This window comes from Arvicola amphibius, chromosome X (genome assembly GCF_903992535.2).
Source record: "Arvicola amphibius chromosome X, mArvAmp1.2, whole genome shotgun sequence".
NCBI classification, from domain to species: domain Eukaryota; kingdom Metazoa; phylum Chordata; class Mammalia; order Rodentia; family Cricetidae; genus Arvicola; species Arvicola amphibius.
This window is the reverse complement of record NC_052065.1, coordinates 87,000,851-87,021,367: the sequence shown is the minus strand read 5'-3', so window position 1 is coordinate 87,021,367 and position 20,517 is coordinate 87,000,851. Positions and strand designations below refer to the sequence as shown.

The following is a 20,517-nucleotide window of genomic DNA, read 5'->3' as shown; positions in this document are numbered from 1 at the left end:
ACTACAAACCCCACAAGTTGCCCACAGTTCCGGGGAGCCGTTGCCTGGCCAAGAAGAGTGTGGCCCTCCTTTTAGCTATTGGAACTTTTGCCCAAGGAGGAGCTGACTGGCTAAGGCTGCATCCTTGCTTACACCCACTGCAGCTTCTCTGCCCTCAGTAAACTGCTGGGGCCCTGGGTGGATTCAGTCTCCTTCTGCTGGAGACAGCCGCTTATGTGGAGAGGGCTTCCACGAGCATCTCTCTAAAGGCCTCCAAGAGCATCTCTCTGTTCCCACCTCTCATAAACGGGAGCACGAAGGAGAACAGCATTTGGGCAGCCAGCACTTCCCCAGCCAACACTGGCTTCTCAGACAAACCCAGCAGTGCTTCCAAACCCTGAACCTTTGCACATCCACTGCCCTCGGATATCAAAGGAAACTTCAGGTCTAAAACCGGCTTGGCAAGCATGTTATTAATAACCGTCATGCTTATTAGCAGATTTAATCCGCCATGCTCCAGAAATGTCTTGCAGCAATGTAACACCGTGTCTCGACACACTTCATCGATGGACATCTCAATCTGGCCCTGATTTCCAATACTGGTGTTTGGGTTTTCTGGGACACACAAAGCCTTCTCCCTCACAGTGGTCTGTGGGGTGGGGATCCTGTTTGCAACCACTGAGAGGCTGGCCCAGTGCCTACTGACATTATGGCTAAGGGGAAAGCCAGCATTTGTGGGCTTGGTGAACATCTTTTTTCCTTGAATGAAAGCACACTTGGTCAGGTCTAGAGCTCAAGTAAAAATTTCTAGGGTTCAGAATTCCAAATATCAGCTTCTCGGTTGGTCAAGGGGTTGATTGTTCTTTATTGATAAAATAACTTCTTTGTCACTTTCTAAATCCTTTTCACAAATTATTTAATTCTACATCATCCTTGGGACTTTGGCTTTTTTTCATCCTTGTATTGAGACTAATGCCTTTCATCAGCCCTGCCTTAGCAACACAAGCTTTTGGTCTTTTTTATCCGATTAGTCCTTTGCTGAGGCTGTGGAACAGCATTCTAGCCACTTTAAGACCTGACCTGCAAACCAGCTTTTTGTAGTTCAGCAACCGAGCATATCTCATATCCATGGAAACTCACTGATAGGTCTCATTGACAATGTTATCTAGTGACAGTATTCTTGGTCCCATAATACTAGTCGTGTCTCCTGATCACAGTCTGTTAATGCCATAAAAGCAACACAGGACATGCCAACACTTAATCTCCCCGCTGCTCTCTCTCTCTCCCCATCCCTCTCCCTCTCGAGTTCTCCCTCCCTTGCTGCCTTCCTCCATTTCTCCCTTACTTGCTCCCTCATTTCACAATCTGAACTTGCAAATATTTCTCTCTGAAATTTCTTCTCACCTGTAACACCTGCCTTTTTCTGGTCCTTAAATAAAAAGGAGTGCTGGGTGAGGGAAGAAAAAGACTGAGCGAGGCATAAACAGAGTTGCCTCTGGGTCCTGTGCTCCAAGTTGTCATGACCAATTCCCATACTTTCTCCATGATGTCACACCAAATAAAGGAATTTACTTCCTCCCTTTTCTCAGATTATCTTCAGGAAAATGATCAAGAACGAGTCAAGTCTGGTTGTGCACAGAAGTCTCGGGGATGCCTCCTCTAGATTCCAGCTTTAGAAGTTGGCCATTTAAGCCCAGAGTGCTAGATGCCTGCATGAAGATATAACTAACTGTGGAGCCCATTATTTCTTACAACTAAAACACGCTCATAAAATGAGCAAGATCCAGTGATATATGTGAAAATCTCATAAGAAATACCGTTAATTTGTACACAAACTAACTAACTAAAATGAGATATTGTCAGCACACCGTCCACCTTGTCTCCCAGTGAGTTTTGGTCCTGTGTGCTCCTCCACCACTGCTGTGTTAGTTTGTTCTGCAGCTTCCCAACCCTCTTTCCATAGCTGATACTGCTTCTGTACTCACGAAACCAAAGGGAACCAGGATTAGTGGACACTAGATGTCGGTTCTGTCCTCAGAGAACCAAAGGAGACTAGGATTAGGGGACACTAGATGCCGGTTCTGTCCTCACAGAACCAAAGAGGACCAGGATTAGGGTCACAAGATGCCGGTTCTGTCCTCACAGAACCAAAGGAGACCAGGAATCGGAGACACTAGATTCCAGTTCTGACCTCACAGAATCAAAAGGGACCAGGATTAGGGGACACTAGATGCCGATTCTGTCCTCACAGAACCAAAAGGGACCGGGATGAGGGAACAATAGATGCCAGTTTTGTTCTCACAGAACCAAAGGGGACTAAGATTGGAGGACACTAGATGCTGGTACTGTCCTCAGAGAACCAAAGGGAACCAGGATTAGAGGACACTAGATGCCAGTTCTGTCCTCACAGAACCAAAAGGGATCAGGATTAGGGAACACTAGATGCAGGTTCTGTCCTCACAGAACCAAAGAAACCAGGATTGGGAGACACTAAATGCCGGTTCTGTCCTAACAGAAGCAAAGGGGACCAGGAGTAGGGAACACTAGATGCCAGTTATGTCTTGACAGAACCAAAGAGGACCAGGATTGGGGGACACTACTTGCCAGTTCTGTCCTCACAGAACCAAAGGCTGACAAGAAATCGGGAACACTAGATGCCGGTTCTGTCCTCACAGAAACAAAGGAACCCAGTATTTGAGGACACTAGATGCCAGTTCTGTCCTCAGAGAACCAAAACAGAGGAGGATTAGAGGACACTAGATGCTGGTTCTGTCTTCACAGAACAAAAGAGAACAAGGAATTGGGAGCACTAGATGCTGGTTCTGTCTTCACAGAAGCAAAAGGGACCAGGATTTAAATACACTACATGCATGAGGAGAGGGAGCCAGAAAAGGCCAGATCCTATAGCCATACTGATGAATATCTTGCATATCACCATAGAACCTTCATCTGATGATGGATGGAGATAGAGACAGAGCCCCACATTGGAGCACTGGACTGAGTTCCCAAGGTCCTGATGAGGAGCAGAAGGAGGGAGAACATGAGCAAGAAAGTCAGGACCGTGAGGGGTGCGTTCACCCACTAAGACGGTGGGACAGAACTAATGGGAGATCACCAAGTCCAGTTGGAATGGGACTGATGGAACATGAGACCAAACCAGACTCTCTGAATGTGGCTGACAGTGGAGGAGGATTGAAAAACCAAGGACAATGGTGATGGGCTTGGACTCTACGACAAGGACGGGCTCTGTGTGAGCCTTGTCAGTTTGGTTGCTCACCTTCCTGGACTTAGGGGAAGTTGGGAGGACCTTGGACTTAACATAGTGTAGAGAACCCTGATGGCTCTTTGGCCTGGAGAAAGAGGGAGTGGGGGTATGGGGGAGGGGATGGGAGGGAAGGGGGAGGAGGGGAGGAGATGGAAATTTTTAATAAAAAATGAGAAAAAATACACTGCATGCAGTTTCGGACCTCACAGAACCAACGGGGACCAGGATTAGGGGACACTAGATGCCGGTTGTGTCCTCAAAGAACCAAAGGGGACCAGGATTTGAGGACACTAGATGCCATTTCTGTCCTCACAGACCCAAAGGGGACCAGTATTAGGGGACACTAGATGCTGGTTCTGTCCTCACAGGACCAAAGGGGACTAGGATTAGAGGACACTAGATGCCGGTTCTGTCCTCACAGATCCAAAGGGGACCAGTATTAGGGGACACCAGATGCCGGTTCTGTCCTCACTGAATAAAAGCAAACTAAGATTTGAGGGCACATGATGCCGGTTTTGTCCTCACAGAACCAAAGGGGACCAGAAATCAGGGACACTAGATGCCGGTTCTGTCCTCACAGAACCAAAGGGAACCAATATTAGGGGACAATAGATACCGGTTCTGTCCTTGCAGAACCAAAGGAAACTAGGATTAGGAAACACTAGACGATGGTTCTGTCCTCACAGAACCAAATGGGATCAAGATTAGGGGACACTAGATGCTCATACTGTCCTCATAGAAACAAAGGGAAGTAGGAATTGGGGACACTAGATGCCGGTTCTGTCCTCACAGGACCAAAGGGGACTAGGATTAGAGGACACTAGATGCCGGCTCTGTCCTCACAGACCCAAAGGGGACCAGTATTAGGGGACACTAGATGCCGGTTCTGTCCTCACTGAATAAAAGCAGACTAAGATTTGAGGGCACATGATGCCGGTTCGGTCCTCACAGAAGCAAAGGGACCAGGATTAAGGGACACTTGAGGCCAGTTCTGTCCTCACAGAACCAAAGGGGACTAGGATTAGGGAACATTAGATGCCGCTTCTGTTCTCACTGAACCAAAGGGACCCAGTATGTGAGGACAGTAGATATTGGTTTTGTCCTCACATAATCAAAGTGAACCAGGATAAGGGGACACTAGATGTCGGTTCTGTCCTCAGAAAACCAAAGGGGACTAGGATTAGGACACACTAGATGCCGGTTCTGTCCTCACAAAACCAAAGGGAACCAGGATCAGTGACACTAGATGCTGATTCTGTCCTCACAGAACCAAAGTGAACCAGGAGTAGGGGACACTAGATGCCGGTACTGTCCTCACAGAACCAATCCAGACCATGATTGGGAGACACTAGATGCCGGTTCTGTCTTTACAGGACCAAAGTGAACCAGGATTAGTGGAAACTAGATCCAGGTTCTGTCCTCACAGGCCCAAAGGGGACTAGGATTAGGATACACTAGATGGCAGTTCTGTCCTCACAGAAACAAAGGGAACCACGATTTGGGGGCACTGGACTCTAGTTCTGTCCTCACAGAAACAAGGCAGACTAGGATTTGAGGACACTAGATGCTGTTTCTGTCCTCAGAGAACCAAAGGGGACCAGGATTAGGGGACACTACATGCCAGTTTTGTCCTCACAGAACCAAAGGGGACTAGGACTACGGTACACTGAATGCCTGTTCTGTCCTCAAATAATCAAAGCAGAATAGGATTTGAGAACACGTCATGCTGGTTCTTTCCTCACAGAAGCAAAGAGGACCAGGATTAGGGGACACTAGATGCCGGTTCTGTCCTCAGAGGACCAAAGCGGACTAAAATTAGAGGACACTAGGTTCTGGTTCTGTCCTCACAGAACCAAAGGGAACAAGGAATTGGGGGCACTAGTAGTTGTGTCAGTCCAGACAGAACCAAAGGGGACCAGAATTAGGGCACATTAGATGCCGATTCTGTCCTCAGAGAACCAAAGGAGACCAGGATTAGGACACACTACATGCCGGTTCTGTCCTCACAGAACCAAAGGGGACTATGATTAGGGAACACTTGAATCTGGTTCTGTCCTCACAGGACCAAAGGGGACTATGATTAGGGGACACTAGATGCCAGTTCTGTCCTCACAGAACCAAAGAGACCCAGTATTTGGGGATAGTAGATGCTTGTTCTGTCTTCACAGAACCAAAGTGAACCAGGATTAGTGGACATTAGATCCCAGTTCTGTCCTCAGAGAATGAAAGGGGACCAGGATTACGGGACATTTGATGCCAGTTCTGTTCTCACAGAACCATAGGGGACCTGGATTAGGGGACACTAGATGCCGGTTCTGTCCTCACAGAACCAACTCAGACCATGATTAGGAGATACTAGATGCCGGTTCTGTCTTTGCAGAATGAAAGTTAACGAGGATTAGGGGATATTAGATGCTGGTTCTGTCCTAACAGAACCAAAGGGGACTAGGATTAGGCAACACTAGATGCCAGTTCTCTCGTTACTGTACCAAAGTGGACCAGAATTAGGGGACACTAGATGCCAGTTCTGTCCTCAGAGAACCAAAAGGAACCAGGATTTTGGGACACTAGATGCCAGTTCTCTCCTCACAGAACCAAAGTAAACCAGGAATAGGGGACACTAGATGCCGGTTCTGTCCTCAAGGACCAAAGTAGACTAGGATTAGGGGACACTAGATGCTCGTACTATGCTCACAGAACCAAAGGGAACTAGGAATTGGGGGCACTAGATGCTTGTTCTTTCCTCATAGAACCAAGGGGACCAGGATTAGGGGACACTTGAGGCCAGTTCTGTCCTCATAGAACAGAAGAATACTAGGATTAGGGGAGACTAGATGCCGGTTCTTTCCTCACAGAACCAAAGGGAACCAGGATAAAGTTCACTAGATACCGGTTTTGTCCTCACAGAACCAGAGGAGACTAGGATTAGGGGACACTAGATGCTGGTTCTGTCCTCACAGAAGCAAAGGGAACCAGGATTTGGGGACACTAGATTCTGATTCCGTCCTTGCAGAATCAAATGAACCAGGATCAGGGGACACTAGATGCCGGTTCTGTCCTCAGAACCAAAGTGAGCAAGAATTTGGGACACTAGATGCCGGTTCTTTCCTTACAGAACCAAAAGGGGACCAGGAGTCGGGGACACTAGATGAGGATTCTGTCCTCACAGAACCAAAGGGAACTAATATTAGGGAATACAAAATGCCGGTTCTGTTTTCACAGAAGCAAAGGGGACCAGGCTTAGTGGACACTAGATGCCGGTTCTGTCCTCACAGAACCAAAGCGGACTAGGATTAGTGGATACTAGATGCTGGTTCTGTCCTTACAGAACCAAAGGGAACTAGGAATTGGGGGAACTAGATGCTGGTTTTTGTCATCACAGAACCAAATAGGACCAGAATTAGGGGACACTAGATGCCGGTTCTGTTCTCACAGAACCAAAGGGGACTAGGATTAGGAGACACTAGATACCGGTTCTGTTCTCACAGAAACAAAGGCGACTAGGACTGGGGGACCCTAAATGCTGATTCCGTCCTCATAGAGCCAAAGGGGAACAGGATTAGGGGACACTTGATGCTGGTTCTGTCCTCACAGGACCAAAGAGGTCTAGGATTAGGGGACACTAGATGCTGGTTCTGTCCTCACAGAACCAAAGGGAACCAGGATTATGGTGAAAGACCCCCAGAACCTCCCCTCAGAACCCGCATCTGGCCTGCTCCCGTGAGAACATCCTGTTTGTTTGAGAGACCCTCTGGACCCCCTCAGGACCTGCCGCTGGCTGCTCCCTTGAGAACATCCCGTTTGCTTAGGAGAACAGCATATCTGTAGTTGGCACATGTGCCAAACTTAGAATGGCAGCAGTTCACAACAGGAACAGTCGCCCCCACAGATGTTTTCCTTATCACACAGCTATTCTCCTGCCCTGGAATAGACCAATCACTGCTAGTAACCCTTTGAATAAGCCAATACAATAAGTTGGAAAACAACCTACAGGTCACCACTGTTGTGTCTGTGGCTTTGGGCTTTAAAAGATGGACTGTAACAGCTATCGGTTGTCCTTCATATCCCGAACCTGAAGGGCCCTGTCATGACAGAATAAAAATCCTCTTGCTTTTGCATCAATTTGTGGTTATGTTAATGGTGTCTGGATCAACTCCTCCCTGATGTTTGGACTTCTAGTCCAACATTTTGGTGCGTTGGCCGGGAATTGAGTTGCTTCTGGACCCATTCCAGGCCCAGGTGGAGGTAAGATCAAGAGCTCTTATTGTCTTTGTCTGTCTGTCTGCTTTGTTTCTGTGATTATTGTAGTCTGTGTTTGTTGGTATTCTAATGCTATAGTGCTGCGCAGCTTCTGAAATTGTACCTACGTAGGGCCAGTATCTGTACTGGAGGACGCTCCAGTAATCTGTAAATCTGGAGGACGCTCCAGTATCTGAAGGAGCTAAGAGTGACCAGGTCACTCCTCTAGTTCCCAGGAGGCACGACCTCCATCTGAATCTGTAGTGCTGAGCAGCTTCTGATTTTGAGTTTGGTTTTGGCTTTTTGTGTCTTTGGTTTTATGTCGTGTCTTTGTTTTTGTATATCTGTTTGTACTCGAGTCTAAATCTGGTACCATGGGGCAGTAAGTAACCACCTCTTTGACCCTAACTCTAACTTTAGAGAGAAGCTGCACAGCCAGCTGTGGAAATCCGAAAGAAACACTGGCAAGCAGTCTGCTTCCTGGAACAGCCCACTTTTGAAATGGGCTGGCCACAGGGCAAGACTTTTTAATCTGGCCAGCCTGACCCTTATGGCCACCGGGAGAGCTTGTCCAGAGAACCCCCCCTTACTCTGGGTCAAACCATTTTGTTACAGAGCACGGTGCAGGCACCATGGCCCTCTTCCCTCTGACTTTGATAATGACAGTCTGCCCCTCCCCCGTCTCTCTCCCGGCTATGCCTTGCCAAGGCTGTGCTGCTGAACTGTCCTGCTTGCTGTTGCGATTGCTGGCCGCCAGCCTGCTTTCCCCTATGTCTCCAGGGGTAGGGAGCAGGGCTGGAGGGCTCCCTGGGCACAGCCTGGAGCCAGGCCGGGGCGGGGCACCTGGCCCCAGCCGGGAGCAAACTTCGCCGCAGGGCAGGACATGGGGGGACAGGGCCAAGTCAGAGGAGGGAGCAGCCGCGGCCCCCCCCCCCCCCCCGCCTCTGCGCTCAAGTTCCCGAGCACCATGATGTCGGGTTCTCCCGGCCAGACCCCGCCGGCGTTCCCAGGCCCAGCAGCCTCTTCAACTTCTGCCCACTGCCTATGTGAAAAAGCTAGCATTTCTCAGCGCCACCTCAGCCAGGCCTGGTGCTCCCCAATCCTTGGGCTTAGTGTGAGGGTTCAAGAGGTGCATCCGTGGTAAACAATGTGGCATCCCGCAGGAACTGAGTTGAGGCTTCCAGATGGCCGACCAATCCTGACCTGACAAGTTCCTTAGAATGGATTCCTCATGGGGCCTTTGGTGGTTTACTAGTTTTCCTCCCAGCCTATTGTGTGGGTTTGGACTTACTATGGTGTGTAGGCACCAACCAAGTCAGCCATTGACCATCCCCTCCCCAGTCTCTTTTTGGGGGTCTTTGGGAATGTGCTAGCTAGGATGCTGGGGGTACTGAAGTAGGGTTATGGGAAGCTTGTGGCAGTGCATCTAGGAGCTCACTGTGGATGGCTGAGGCTGGAGCCAGGTCCTGGGAAGATCCCCCAGTGGGGTTCCCTGTGGGGTCTCCTTTCCAAAGAGAAGGCTTGTTTTCCCTGGAAACTGAGGTGCTAGGGACTGAGTGACAGCCTCCCTTCTGTAGGTGCCATGTGAAGCCTTGTGCCAAAGAACTGTGACCCTTGCCCAGGGGAGGTTGCCGGTGCTAGTGCCAGGGTCACGGAACCAAGGCCTCCTGTGGAGGCACACAAGCCAGCAAGGTCCAAGCTGTTGCTAATTCCTCCCCATGGGACCCAGTAAGCCTGGGAACCTGCAGTAGGCTATATCTCTGGGGACGGATACCCTATTAGAAAGCAAAGGTCCCCTAAAGAGCCTGAACCTCTTCATTTTGGCAGCAGGGCTGGGTGTGGCAGCAGATAGGGAGATTGCAAGTAAGTATCCCTGTGGCTGTTGGTAACCGGCGAGTGTGGATTCAGGAGTGGCAGGTAGTGGGGCAAGCCGACATTGGAAGGGCCTACCAGCCCTGATAGCATCGCTCTCCTGGGGATGCTCTGTTCTAGTCATCACGTGCTACATCCAGGGTAGAGCCTCTGGTTTAAAAATTTTAAAAAAACGTTAAGCTGAGTCACTTTATAATAATGGGCTTATAAAAAAACTTCAGATTATTGGTTTCTATATTTCTTACTACGCAGTTATCTCGTACCTATCAGCTATGCTACGTGTTATTCAGAAAGGGTATAAACTTAGTTTGCAAACTTTTAGAACGTTACCTGATAAGGTTATCACACCATATACCCAGGCAGAAATAACTTGGCTGCAAAATTTTGCTAAAGATTGGACCTTGTTTTTATGCACTAATCCCAGCAGGTTTGATAATCATTATCCTTCTGAGAAGTTGGTCACTTTTTTTCAAAAACCATCCAGTATGTTTCCCTCAAGTTATTTCTTTACAGCCTCTGACAGGGGCACGGAATGTGTTTACTGATGGGTCTTCCACCAGGAGAGCTGTGGTAGCCTCCCCTCCTGATTTTGATATTCAGCCTGTTAATGCTAAATCTGCTCAGGTTGGCTGAATTGATTGCTGTACAAATGGCCTTAGAGAAATATGCTGATATTCCATTTAACCTTTTTACTGACAGTCAGTATATAAGCAAAATTCTTGCACCTTTGGAAACTGCCGCTTATATTACCTCTGTATCTCGAGACCAGATGCAGTTATTGGCTATTCAAACTTTGCTTTGGGCCCGATCTGTTCCCATTTACGTAGGGCATTTACGGGCTCATACTGACCTCCCTGGTCCATTGAGCGAGGGGAATGCATTAGCTGATCAGCTTACTCTACAAATTTGGGGAGTTAGTCAAGAATCTTATGAAGCTGCGGAAAAAGCTCATAATCGTTTTCATCTCAATGCTGGGTCTTTAAGATTTCATTTTAAGATATCTCGGGAGCAAGCCACTGATATTGTTTAAAATGCTCTCTATGTACAGAACCTTTAACTGTTCCCCATTTGGGAGTTAATCCTCATGGGCTTGCTCCTAATCATTTATGGCAAATGGATGTTACCCATGTTCCTTCTTTTGGGCGTTTGCAATATGTTCACGTAACCATGGATACATATTCTTATTTTTGCCTCAGCTCATGCAGGAGAAAAATTACGGGATGTTAAAAGTCACTGTCTCCAGGCTTTTGCCTACATGGGAGTTCCAAAAACTATAAAAACTGATAATGGGCCAGCCTACACCAGCACTGACTTAGCTAATTTTTGCTCTGAGTTCTCCATTTCTCATAAAACGGGAATACCTTATAATCCTCAAGGACAAGCTATAGTGGAGCGAGTGCATCATACACTCAAAGCCTATTTGCATAAAACAAAAAAAGGGGGAATATGGTTCCACCCCCAGAGACCATTTATCTTTTATTTTATACATTTTAAATTTTTTGACTGTTGATGCTCAATCTCACACCACTGCTGACCGGCATTGGCAGCCAGATTCTACCGGGATGCCTCATGTCAAATGGAAGAATCTAGCAGATGGCACCTGGTATGGTCCAGATCCTGTACTGGTGTGGGGAAGAGGGGCTGTTTGTGTTTTCCCACAGGATGCTGACAATCCAATATGGGTACCTGAGCATCTGGTGCGTGCTGTGGGTTTTTCTGTTCAGAAGCCTGAAGACAGGACAGAACCAAGAGATCAAGTAGACACTGGCTTGTCAACTGAAAAGTTGCTGGGATCCTGAGGCTGTGGTGGTCCGAATGCCAAGGATTGTTCCTATACCTATCAACCCATCCCATGATATTGGCAGCTATTGCTGTGGCTGCCAGAGCAGCTAGGGCTGCTGGATTTTCCATTAGTCAGTCAGTTGCTTCTGCTAGCACAATGGATACCTTCTCAGGGCAGGTTGCAAATGCCTTGGCCATTCAAATTGAGCTAAATTTGCAAATGAATATTGCAGTTAATTTTGCTGTTGGTTTTGGTTGAAGACCACTGCTAGATTATACAGTAAAAGGCTTATTGCTGTTATTTACAGACCCTGGAGTACACAATTTACAAATTGGCTATTAAGATTATTCTAGTTTACTATACCAGGGTTCCTCCCACCAGTGCTGAGACCTTACTTAAAGGGCTCCAATTTGGGCAGACTTACTAAAGACTGAGCAGGCAAAGTCTCCTTAAGGAGTGCTTATATGTGCTGGAGCATCATCTTCATGGTTTCATGGTGCCAGAGCCATAGACAAGCTCAGGTCAATGTTGCCACGTGGCATGTCCTCTTAGCTATTGCCCCAGAGAATCTTTCAGCACAAATCTGGCTGAACTTGGTGATGGGTGACCAGTGAGCCAATGACGGGAAAGGTTTTTGGGGGGCTGCCCCAACCTAAGACAGGAAATGTGTTTTGACCTGGATGCTTTCCCATAATGGGTAAGGGGTATTGCCTGATGTCCAATGCCACCCAAGACAGGCCTAGTCATATAATTTATATAAAAGGGGGACCTGTAGGGCCCGGATCTGTCCTTGTTCCTGGGATTCATCTTGAGGACAGTTTCTGGTCAGCTAACTAAACATTCTGTTTGTTCCTGTGCTCCCTCTGCCCCGCCTGGTGATTAGCTGTAGGGCATTGTTGACTCCATCTTTGGTATGGTAATTTCCCACCTGCCTGGGCGGAAATCTTTGTGCAGCAGCGAGGTATATAAGGATTTCCCCAAAGTTGAATAAACAGCATTTGGCTGATCTCCTTTCGAATGACCCAGATCTCTTTGTGTGTTTTTTCAATCTCCAGGCCCTTGTCCGACTCGCATACGGTACAATGGCATGCAAACTGTACCGAGGGGGTAACACAGAATCGGGTGTTACATCACAGAACCAAAGAGGACCAGGATTAGGGGATATTAGATGCCAGTTCTGTCGTCACAGAACCAAAGGGGACAAGGATTAGGGGATACTAGATGTTGGTTCTGTCCTCACAGAACCAAAGAAAACCAGGATTAGGGGACACTAGATGCCCGTTCTGTCCTCACTGAACCAAAGGGGACTAAGATTGGGGGACACTACATGCCCGTTCTGTCCTCACAGTACCAAAGGGGACTAGGATTGGGGGATACTACATGCCCATTCTGTCCTCACAGTACCAAAGGCAACCATGATTTGCGTACACTAGATGCCAGTTCTGTACTCACAGAACCAAAGGGGACCAGGATTAGGGGACACTAGTTGCCAGTTCTGTCCTCACAGAACCAAAGAGGACCAGAAATCGGGGACACTAGATGCCGGTTCTGTCCTCACAGAATCAAAGGGATCTGGTTTAGGGGACACTAGATGTTGGTTCTATCCTCACAGAACCAAAGAGGACTAGGATTAGGGCTTTTCTGGGAATGGGAGTGAAAGAGCAGGTTCTACTACACAGCTTCACTTCACCCCAGGTCTTCCCACTGGCTGCAGAGCCTATTGTTTCCTTAAAAGAGTAAAAACTTCATTAGTCACAAACATCCTGAACACGACTTCCTCTTCCCTTCCTTTGGTGTGTGCTGCCCTCTAGAGACAAACAAACAAGCTAGCATCTATGTGTAAAGTCCATCGTTGTTTAGGGCTGGATTACAGGCTACAGGTCTAACCTTTTACTAACTTATGACTTTGTAGAACATTTCCCACATATCAACCCCATATTCCCAAACCAGTTCTGCCCCCTCAACTTCATGGACCATTTACAGAGCTAAAATGAGCTCGGCCCACCATGTTCCCAGGTAATCACCATTTTCTTACCAAATTATTCATAACCTGAAAAATTCCTTTTTTTCTTTTATGTGGCCATAAAAACCATCTTGTTGAGGTCAACAAGAGCTGATAGCTGGATCAAAAGAGCTTTGCCTCCACCGTTCTTCATCCACCAAGGAGCGGGCTCTCCAGTTTCCACTCCCACCATCTTTTGTCTCTCTGGTCGTGCTGGGTTTAAAGGCAAGGCCAGCACACCACACCTGGCCCTGTGTTGCTTCCGTCAGAGTATTTTACTATAGCAACAGAGATGGAACCAGAGCGCTAGGTAAAATAATACCCCTCTCCCCAGTTTGGAGGTACAGATAATGCCAGTCACAAGTAGCTTGCTTAAAGCAGAAGGTTCCAGAGCCAATAGCTGTAGGAGCAATTCAACCATAATTTTGACAAATTGATTGATCCTCGGTATGAACTAGTTGGAAAATAAAAACTCCTAGACAATCCCTCTCAGAGAAGTATAGAAGAGGGCATACTAACACAGAATGTCTCTCCTCTTCTCTCTCTCTCTCTCTCTCTCTCTCTCTCTCTCTCTCTCTCTCTCTCTCTCTCTCTCTCTCCTCTTCTCTCTCTCTCTCTCTCTCTCTCTCTCTCCTCTTCTCTCTCTCTCTCTTTATATCTCTTTCTCTCTTTTTTTCTCTCTCTCCCCTTCACTTATAAAGAAAGGGAGGTATTAAAAGTACACTTTAATTGATTTTACCTCAAAACCAAAATAAGTTTTTTCATTGAAGATAAGAAGAAAAAGAAATCCATTCACGGTTCTTGGCAAGGTGAGACAAAACTAGCAATTGTAAAGTATTGCCCTAATGATGGTCCTCTATAACGAAAGGTTGGCCATGTCATTTGATCTGGAGCAACTGGCCAGCTCCAGCAGCTGTTCTCTATCAAAACCTGAGGTGCTGGGAAGGCTCGCACCTTGGAACTTACTACTCAGAAACACAGAGGGGCTTCCCTGTACAGATGCCCACATCCATGACAAAAGCACAGGCAACTCGGGAGCAGTAATTCTGTTATGAAGAAATACACCTGTTAATCAAGAAAATGCTGTAATAAAATGGCAGTGTATAAAACTCCCAAATCCCATTTCTATAGAAAAGCAGTGCAAGATGGGTAAATCTGTCAGAAACAGGTTTATTGGAGTTGCAGAAACTAATCAAAGTTTTATGCCAGTCAGAAAAGTCAAGAGAGGATGAAGAGCTGAACTTCAGTAAAAGAACGCAGTAACCTTAAAGAAACCTGCCCATATTCCCCGACAGTGTCCCTAGTCCTAAAAATAGCAAAACAGACTATGTTATTGAAAATCTGTGACTACTGATTTCTCTTGTTCCGGTGACTCTCTGAAGAACCAGCTCAAAGGGCTTTTCTTTCATTCAGAACACTTCCAAAGATGAAATGTTTACTTTAGGGACATTCATTGAAAATGTGTAAAGGCAAATATTTTTATTCACTAATACCTGGGGTGTGGAACATCAAGTAAGGTTTAAAAAAATAGACTGCATCAGTTGAGTGGAAATCCTGGGGAAAAGGATGTTCTGAGGAAGAAGATGCTGGTAAAGCTCCAGCCAGCTTCTGAAATCCATAATGCATGCAGAGATCTAGGGGCATTATTGAGCATGGTGGCAGAAATGTTTAGTACCATCCCTCCAAGCAGAAGCTGGTGGATCTCTGCAAGTTTGAAGCCAGCCTGCTCTACAAAGGAAGTTCCTGGCCAGCCAGGGATACCTAATAAAACCCTGAATAGAATAAAAATATAAATAAAAAGACCAAGATGAGCCTAATATCTCACTTCTGGCTGACCCTTAGGTGCAGAATGCAAAACATGCAGAAGTAAAACCCAAGGAAAGGTTCTAAATTATGCAAATGAGTCTTTAAGGTGTGCCCACAACACACATGTTCATGTGAAAACAATAGCATATTTTGTTGATTTGATTGGATTTGGTTGCAAGTGTTGAAGGAAATCTCTATTGACTCAGTAGCTGAATGTTATACTAATGGAACATGCATTGAAGTGGCCTCAGACAAAAAAAGGAATATAGTTTTTTCAGACCAGTTTAGTAAAATGAGCAAGCAACAAAAATCACCATATTTCATGGCAAAATAAAGCCCTGTGAAAGAAGCATCGTCTCATTTCCAGTTGCAAAAATAAACCATAATGTGTGTTTGGGGCTTTGTTTTCATTTTTAAGAAAAAAATATATTGAAAGGCATGAAAACATGAAACAATCTGCCCAACGCACAGGAAAACAATAAACTAACAGAAGCATTCCAGAGGAAGCCTGCCACTAGACTCGTTAAACAAAGACTGCAAAGCCACGACAAAGGAAACTAATGCCGCTTTCTCAGTAAACCCAGAAATTCTACAGAGATAGAAACTGAAAAAGGAGGAAGAGGAGAAGGGGCAGGAGAATGACAGGAATGGGGGGAGGAGAAGGGAAGGGAGGGGAAAGGAACTCTGAGATCAAACATTTCAATAATTACAATAAAATAGAGTGATAGCAATGCATCTGCTTAGGCTTTAAAAAAAAGATTTGGTGAACATAAGGATGGGAAAATTGAAATTATGAACTCTGAGTAACAGAAAGCAAAGAGAAGAAAGGAACCTGGACGCAGCCTAAGCAATCCAAGGACCACCATCAAACAAACACATGCATATGGGAAACTCTGAAGGAGGAGAGAGAAATGCAGTTCTATTACTCAGAAAATGAAAGGCAGGGTATCTCGCACGTTCAAATCCAGGCTGGGCTTCAGAGTGAGTTCAAGGTCAACTCTGGCCTCTTAGTGAGATCTTTCTCGAAGTAAAAAGTACAAAAGAGGCTTGGATATGTACAGTTCCATCTCTTGCCTCATACGCATGAGGTCCTAGTTTCTACACCCTGTATAAATAAGTCAGTGTTCTTCTTTATTTGGAAAATTCTTCAAACCATGATGTTTTAAACCTGAAAACTAAGAGGAATTTAAGAAGACCAAAATAATTGAGAGGGTAGACCATGATACTGGACTGGTAAACTAAACATCATGAATACATTTGTTAGCCAAACTTCTCTGCCGATGCAAATAATTCCAATCAAACCAAATTAGACCAAATAAAGGATGCCCATGTTTAATAGATTACCTTACTCCCAGGTGATCCCGGAAAAACAAGGCGAGGAAAACAGAGAGAAGGGGAGACCACACAAAACCCAGAGACCATGTGTTCATTCTCTGGAGGGCAATTTAAATAGCCTGTGGGAGTGGTCCTGACCTTCCCTGGGTCGGGGCTATCGTTTGGTGGGCTTTCTTGATCCTCCCTGGGAAGGAGTCACCATTGGGCAGGCTTTCTTGGAGATGGGCTTTGGACTGAGGCAACTCCCCAGGGGAGGGGGCTTATGCCAGGAGCTGGGGTGAAGCCCCCAGGCAAACAATCCAGACTTTTTGTATAAAGGGGTATTAGGGAGCTGGGGTGATGCTGCCAACCAAACCACATTAATTTTTAACACATTGGTCTGTGGATTCAGTGCAATCCCAATAAAAATCCTAAACTGTGTGTGTTTAACAAACATTAAAGTCTATGTAGAAGGATCAGAGTGATATAGCCTTGGCCTAGCATGCCTGAGTCCCTGCATTCAATCCTCAGTTCTCAAAGCAAGAACCTTATGTGGAAATGGAAAGGGCCAAGAATAACCAAGATAATCTTAAAAGTCAACAATCAAGATAATCTATAGGATCAAATTTATATTATAAAACTACATTAACTGTGACAAGATGCAAGAGCATTGGTGTAACGATAAAGGAATAGGAAGTCTAAAATACACACACACACACACACACACACACACACACCAACATAAGCAACACAAAAGTGACTTGGGAATGTAGTGGAAAAAGAATGCTACCCTCCAGAAACAGTTCTGGGTCAAGCAGATAGCCACTCAGGAGAAAAATACAATCAAGATGCCTTACAAAATAAACTGCAAGTGAATTATAAAGCCAGATTTGAATGGCAAAACAACAAAGCTTCTATAATATAATGTATATAATCTTCATGGCATTATAATATGGGAAACTTTTGAAGAGACTACAATTCAATGAAGAAAAACACTGATAAAATTTCTCATTATTGAGGGTTATTTCTGGGCTGAGCATGATGTTGTGCACATGTAATCCCAGCACTCTGAAGGCTGAGACAAGGGGATATCATGTTTGAGTTTCAGGCCAGTTTGGACTACATAGTGAAACTCTGCCTAGAATGGAAGGGAAGAAAGGGGCTGGAGAGATGGCTGAGCAGTTAAGAACACTGGCTGTTTTTACAGATCATCTAGGTTTGATGGCCAGAACCCACATGGTGGCTCACAACCATCTGGTAATGCCCTCTTCTGGTGTCTCTGGGTACCACGCACTCATGGTGCACAGACATATATGCAAGCAAAATATCCATGCACATATATACGCAAAAAATGTTTTTCAATGAGATAGCTTTCTATATATCAAGATAGAGATATGATATGTATGTGAAAATCGAGCAACACAACCTAATACCAATACTTGATAAAAATGATTTAAAACTACTCATATCTTCAAGATTCAACTATGCTTTAGTTATTATATTATAGTGTCTATTCTTTGTAATGCACGGATTGACAGCATACATATTATATGTTGGGTAAGAGGACTAGCCAACAAATTTTATAATACTCAAATGTGCTGATTAGCACATTTATCGTAATGCTTCCTGAAGGGAAAATCGTATATATGAGCACTTCAATTGCTGACTCCAAAATTTTGGTCCAGACCACTTTCCCAAACTAAATAATTTTCAAAGCCCTAAGTGTAGTGTATCCTATCTTGTGGTCCTTATAGAACCCTTCATAATGGACTCATAATGTGGTAGAAGGAGGGACCCCTAGAGGGCTGCAAGAAAGAAAAACAAGAAACAGCCACGCGGTCTGGTCAGTGTCCAGCACAGGCATGTGTGCAAGCTGTCACGTACTCGACTGACCACATAGCCCCCTGAAGCCCCTTGCCTTTGCCCTCCCTTCTCATTCTAGCAATAACTGCCTCCTACTCTAAAATAGCCAAATCACAATGTATTTAACTAGAAGACACAAAAATGTACAAAAGCCCCAATCTTTGAATAGTGAAGGGTTCAGAATTTTGAGACTAATATGCCCTGGGCCTTGCTGTACACGTAGAGTGAAACTGTTTCCCAGAACACAGCCTGGGCGTTTCTTCCCTTGGTCTCCCACAGCAATCACAACACTGTGAGCATGATGGCATCTCCTTCCTACTTCAATTTATGTGCCATCCTAGGCCCATTTGACTTTTGCCTAATCCTGGAGACTGGTTAACTGCTTTATTTTCTAGCCAGAAGAAAGAAAACAAAGATTCACATGCTTGGACATTCCTAGAGCCCAAGTCATTGCCACCCTGTTTCCAGTTCCAGCTAGAGTTGTCACATGACATGGTGCCACCTAACAGGTAATGGAGGCACAAAGCGAGCCTGAACCCACCCGTGGCCATACACAAAAATTAATGTCCTCTAAGGCAGACTTTGACCAAGAGATCAGATGCTTGGGAAAGGTGACAGAGGCTTGGGAATGTGGCTCAGTGGCAGAGCGCTTTCCTGACTTTATCAAAAGCCCTGGATTTTCTCTCTAGCACCACATAAAATAAACACATACTCACTTTACATTTCCTGCCTCTGACCCTGTTCTTGGGAATCACAATTTCGTCAACTGTGCTTTGAAACATTATGTCTAGACAGTAACTAACTTTCGTGCTTGCTTTTCATCTATCCTTACCTTACTTCCCCTTTTCCTTTACTGGTATTTCTTCATATTGCATATCCGACTAAGGTGTCACCAGGTAAGGTTTTGTTTCTGGCTCTATTTTCAAGTCCTGAGCAAAGAAACCACCAGACTTTTAATTTTTAATGAAATGAGTTCTGTGGTAAAAGACAGAACTTCACTGTTCCTCAAAGGTAGCAAACATAAAAAATAAGGTTTCTATTATGGAATAGAGCAACATGTCACAAAAAGTCAAAGACTTATGAAATATAAAAAACCCTCCATAGAGTAAGCCCTTTGTCCGGGAAATTGTATTGAAAACAGATGTTTACTTATAATATACATGTTTAGATATAACCAAGATTTTATTTTTTATATTTATCTTATTTTATGTGTATGAATATTTTACCTGCATGTATGTCTGCATCATGCGCATGCCTGGTGTCCATGGAAGCCAGAAAGGGTGCTGGGTCCCCTGGGACTGGACTTGCAGATGATTGTAAGTCATCATATGGTTGCTGGAAATCACACCTGTGTCCTCTGGAAGAACAGTCAGTGCTTCTAACCACCGAGCAGTCCCATAAGCAATATTTTCAATAAAAACATTAAATACTTTTATAAAAATAATAGTATATTTTATGAAGTCCTGGGGATTCTATAGTATGACCAAAACCTAGAAGCTGAAAAGAGAAAATAAGGAAATGTCAGTCACTAATCACATTTTCAGGAAAAAGAAAACATAAGCAAAGCTAAATGAAGCAGTTCTCCACCAAGCCTCCTACTTTGATGGGAGCAATATCTATCGAAATTGCCCAAATTCCAGGCTGTTAAATAAACAACCTTCTATGAAGATGCTGATCGTAATCTACATTGATCTTAGGGAGAAAATGTTATATAAGCAGGAAACATTAAGAACCTGTTGTGTTTATTAACTCTATTTCGCACAGTAATAAATTGCCATTCTGGGTTTTATTTTGAAAAGGAAGTCCCATTTTATTTGACAACATGCTATCCCCTCTGCAAGCTCAGCTAGGCTGAGTAAATGAGGAGGCCACAAGCTCAAACAAAGCTGCCTTTATTAGAGCTCCTCTTTCACCTTTCAGGATGGTAATGGTCAGCCCACTCTCAATAGGGGATCAAATTACAGTTGCAGGAACCTATGCAGACAGAGTTAGCCCTCCACCAGGGCTTCCATCCCTGGCCTTCCCTCCCAATCCTCCCACACCCCTCTTCAAGCACACACATTGCCCAAGCTCTCAACACAAACCTGACAAGGCCCCATTGGAGAGGGTGAGGCACTGTAGGTTGTAAATACCCCTTCCCTGCCCCCACCTCGCCCTCAGCCTGAGCACACAGGAGACCTAACAATAGAGCTGAGACTGCTCTGGCTTAAAAGCAAGGAAGAACCACAACTTAGACAAACCAGGGACAAACTTCAGTCTGGGATGTGGTGTAAGGGTAATGTAAGTAGCCAGCATGAAAAAATAATCTTACGCTGGAGTTTCTTTAGAAACAAGGCCGATGAAGTATGAATTAAAGAAAGAAAGCCTGTTTCTTGAGTCTTGAAAAGTTCGGCT

General features: G+C 45.3%; 1 protein-coding gene across 1 annotated transcript; it reads right to left on the bottom strand.

Annotated features, from left to right (window-relative positions):
* Positions 1 to 211: 211 nt before the first annotated feature.
* LOC119804359 (protein ARMCX6-like) lies at positions 212 to 1,513 on the bottom strand. The gene is made up of 2 exons (XM_042054340.1): positions 1,231 to 1,513; positions 212 to 765 (listed from the first exon to the last, which is right to left on the bottom strand). Exons 1-2 carry the CDS (start codon positions 1,511 to 1,513, stop codon positions 212 to 214), a joined length of 837 nt encoding a protein of 278 aa, XP_041910274.1.
* Between the last annotated feature and the right edge of the window lie 19,004 nt (positions 1,514 to 20,517).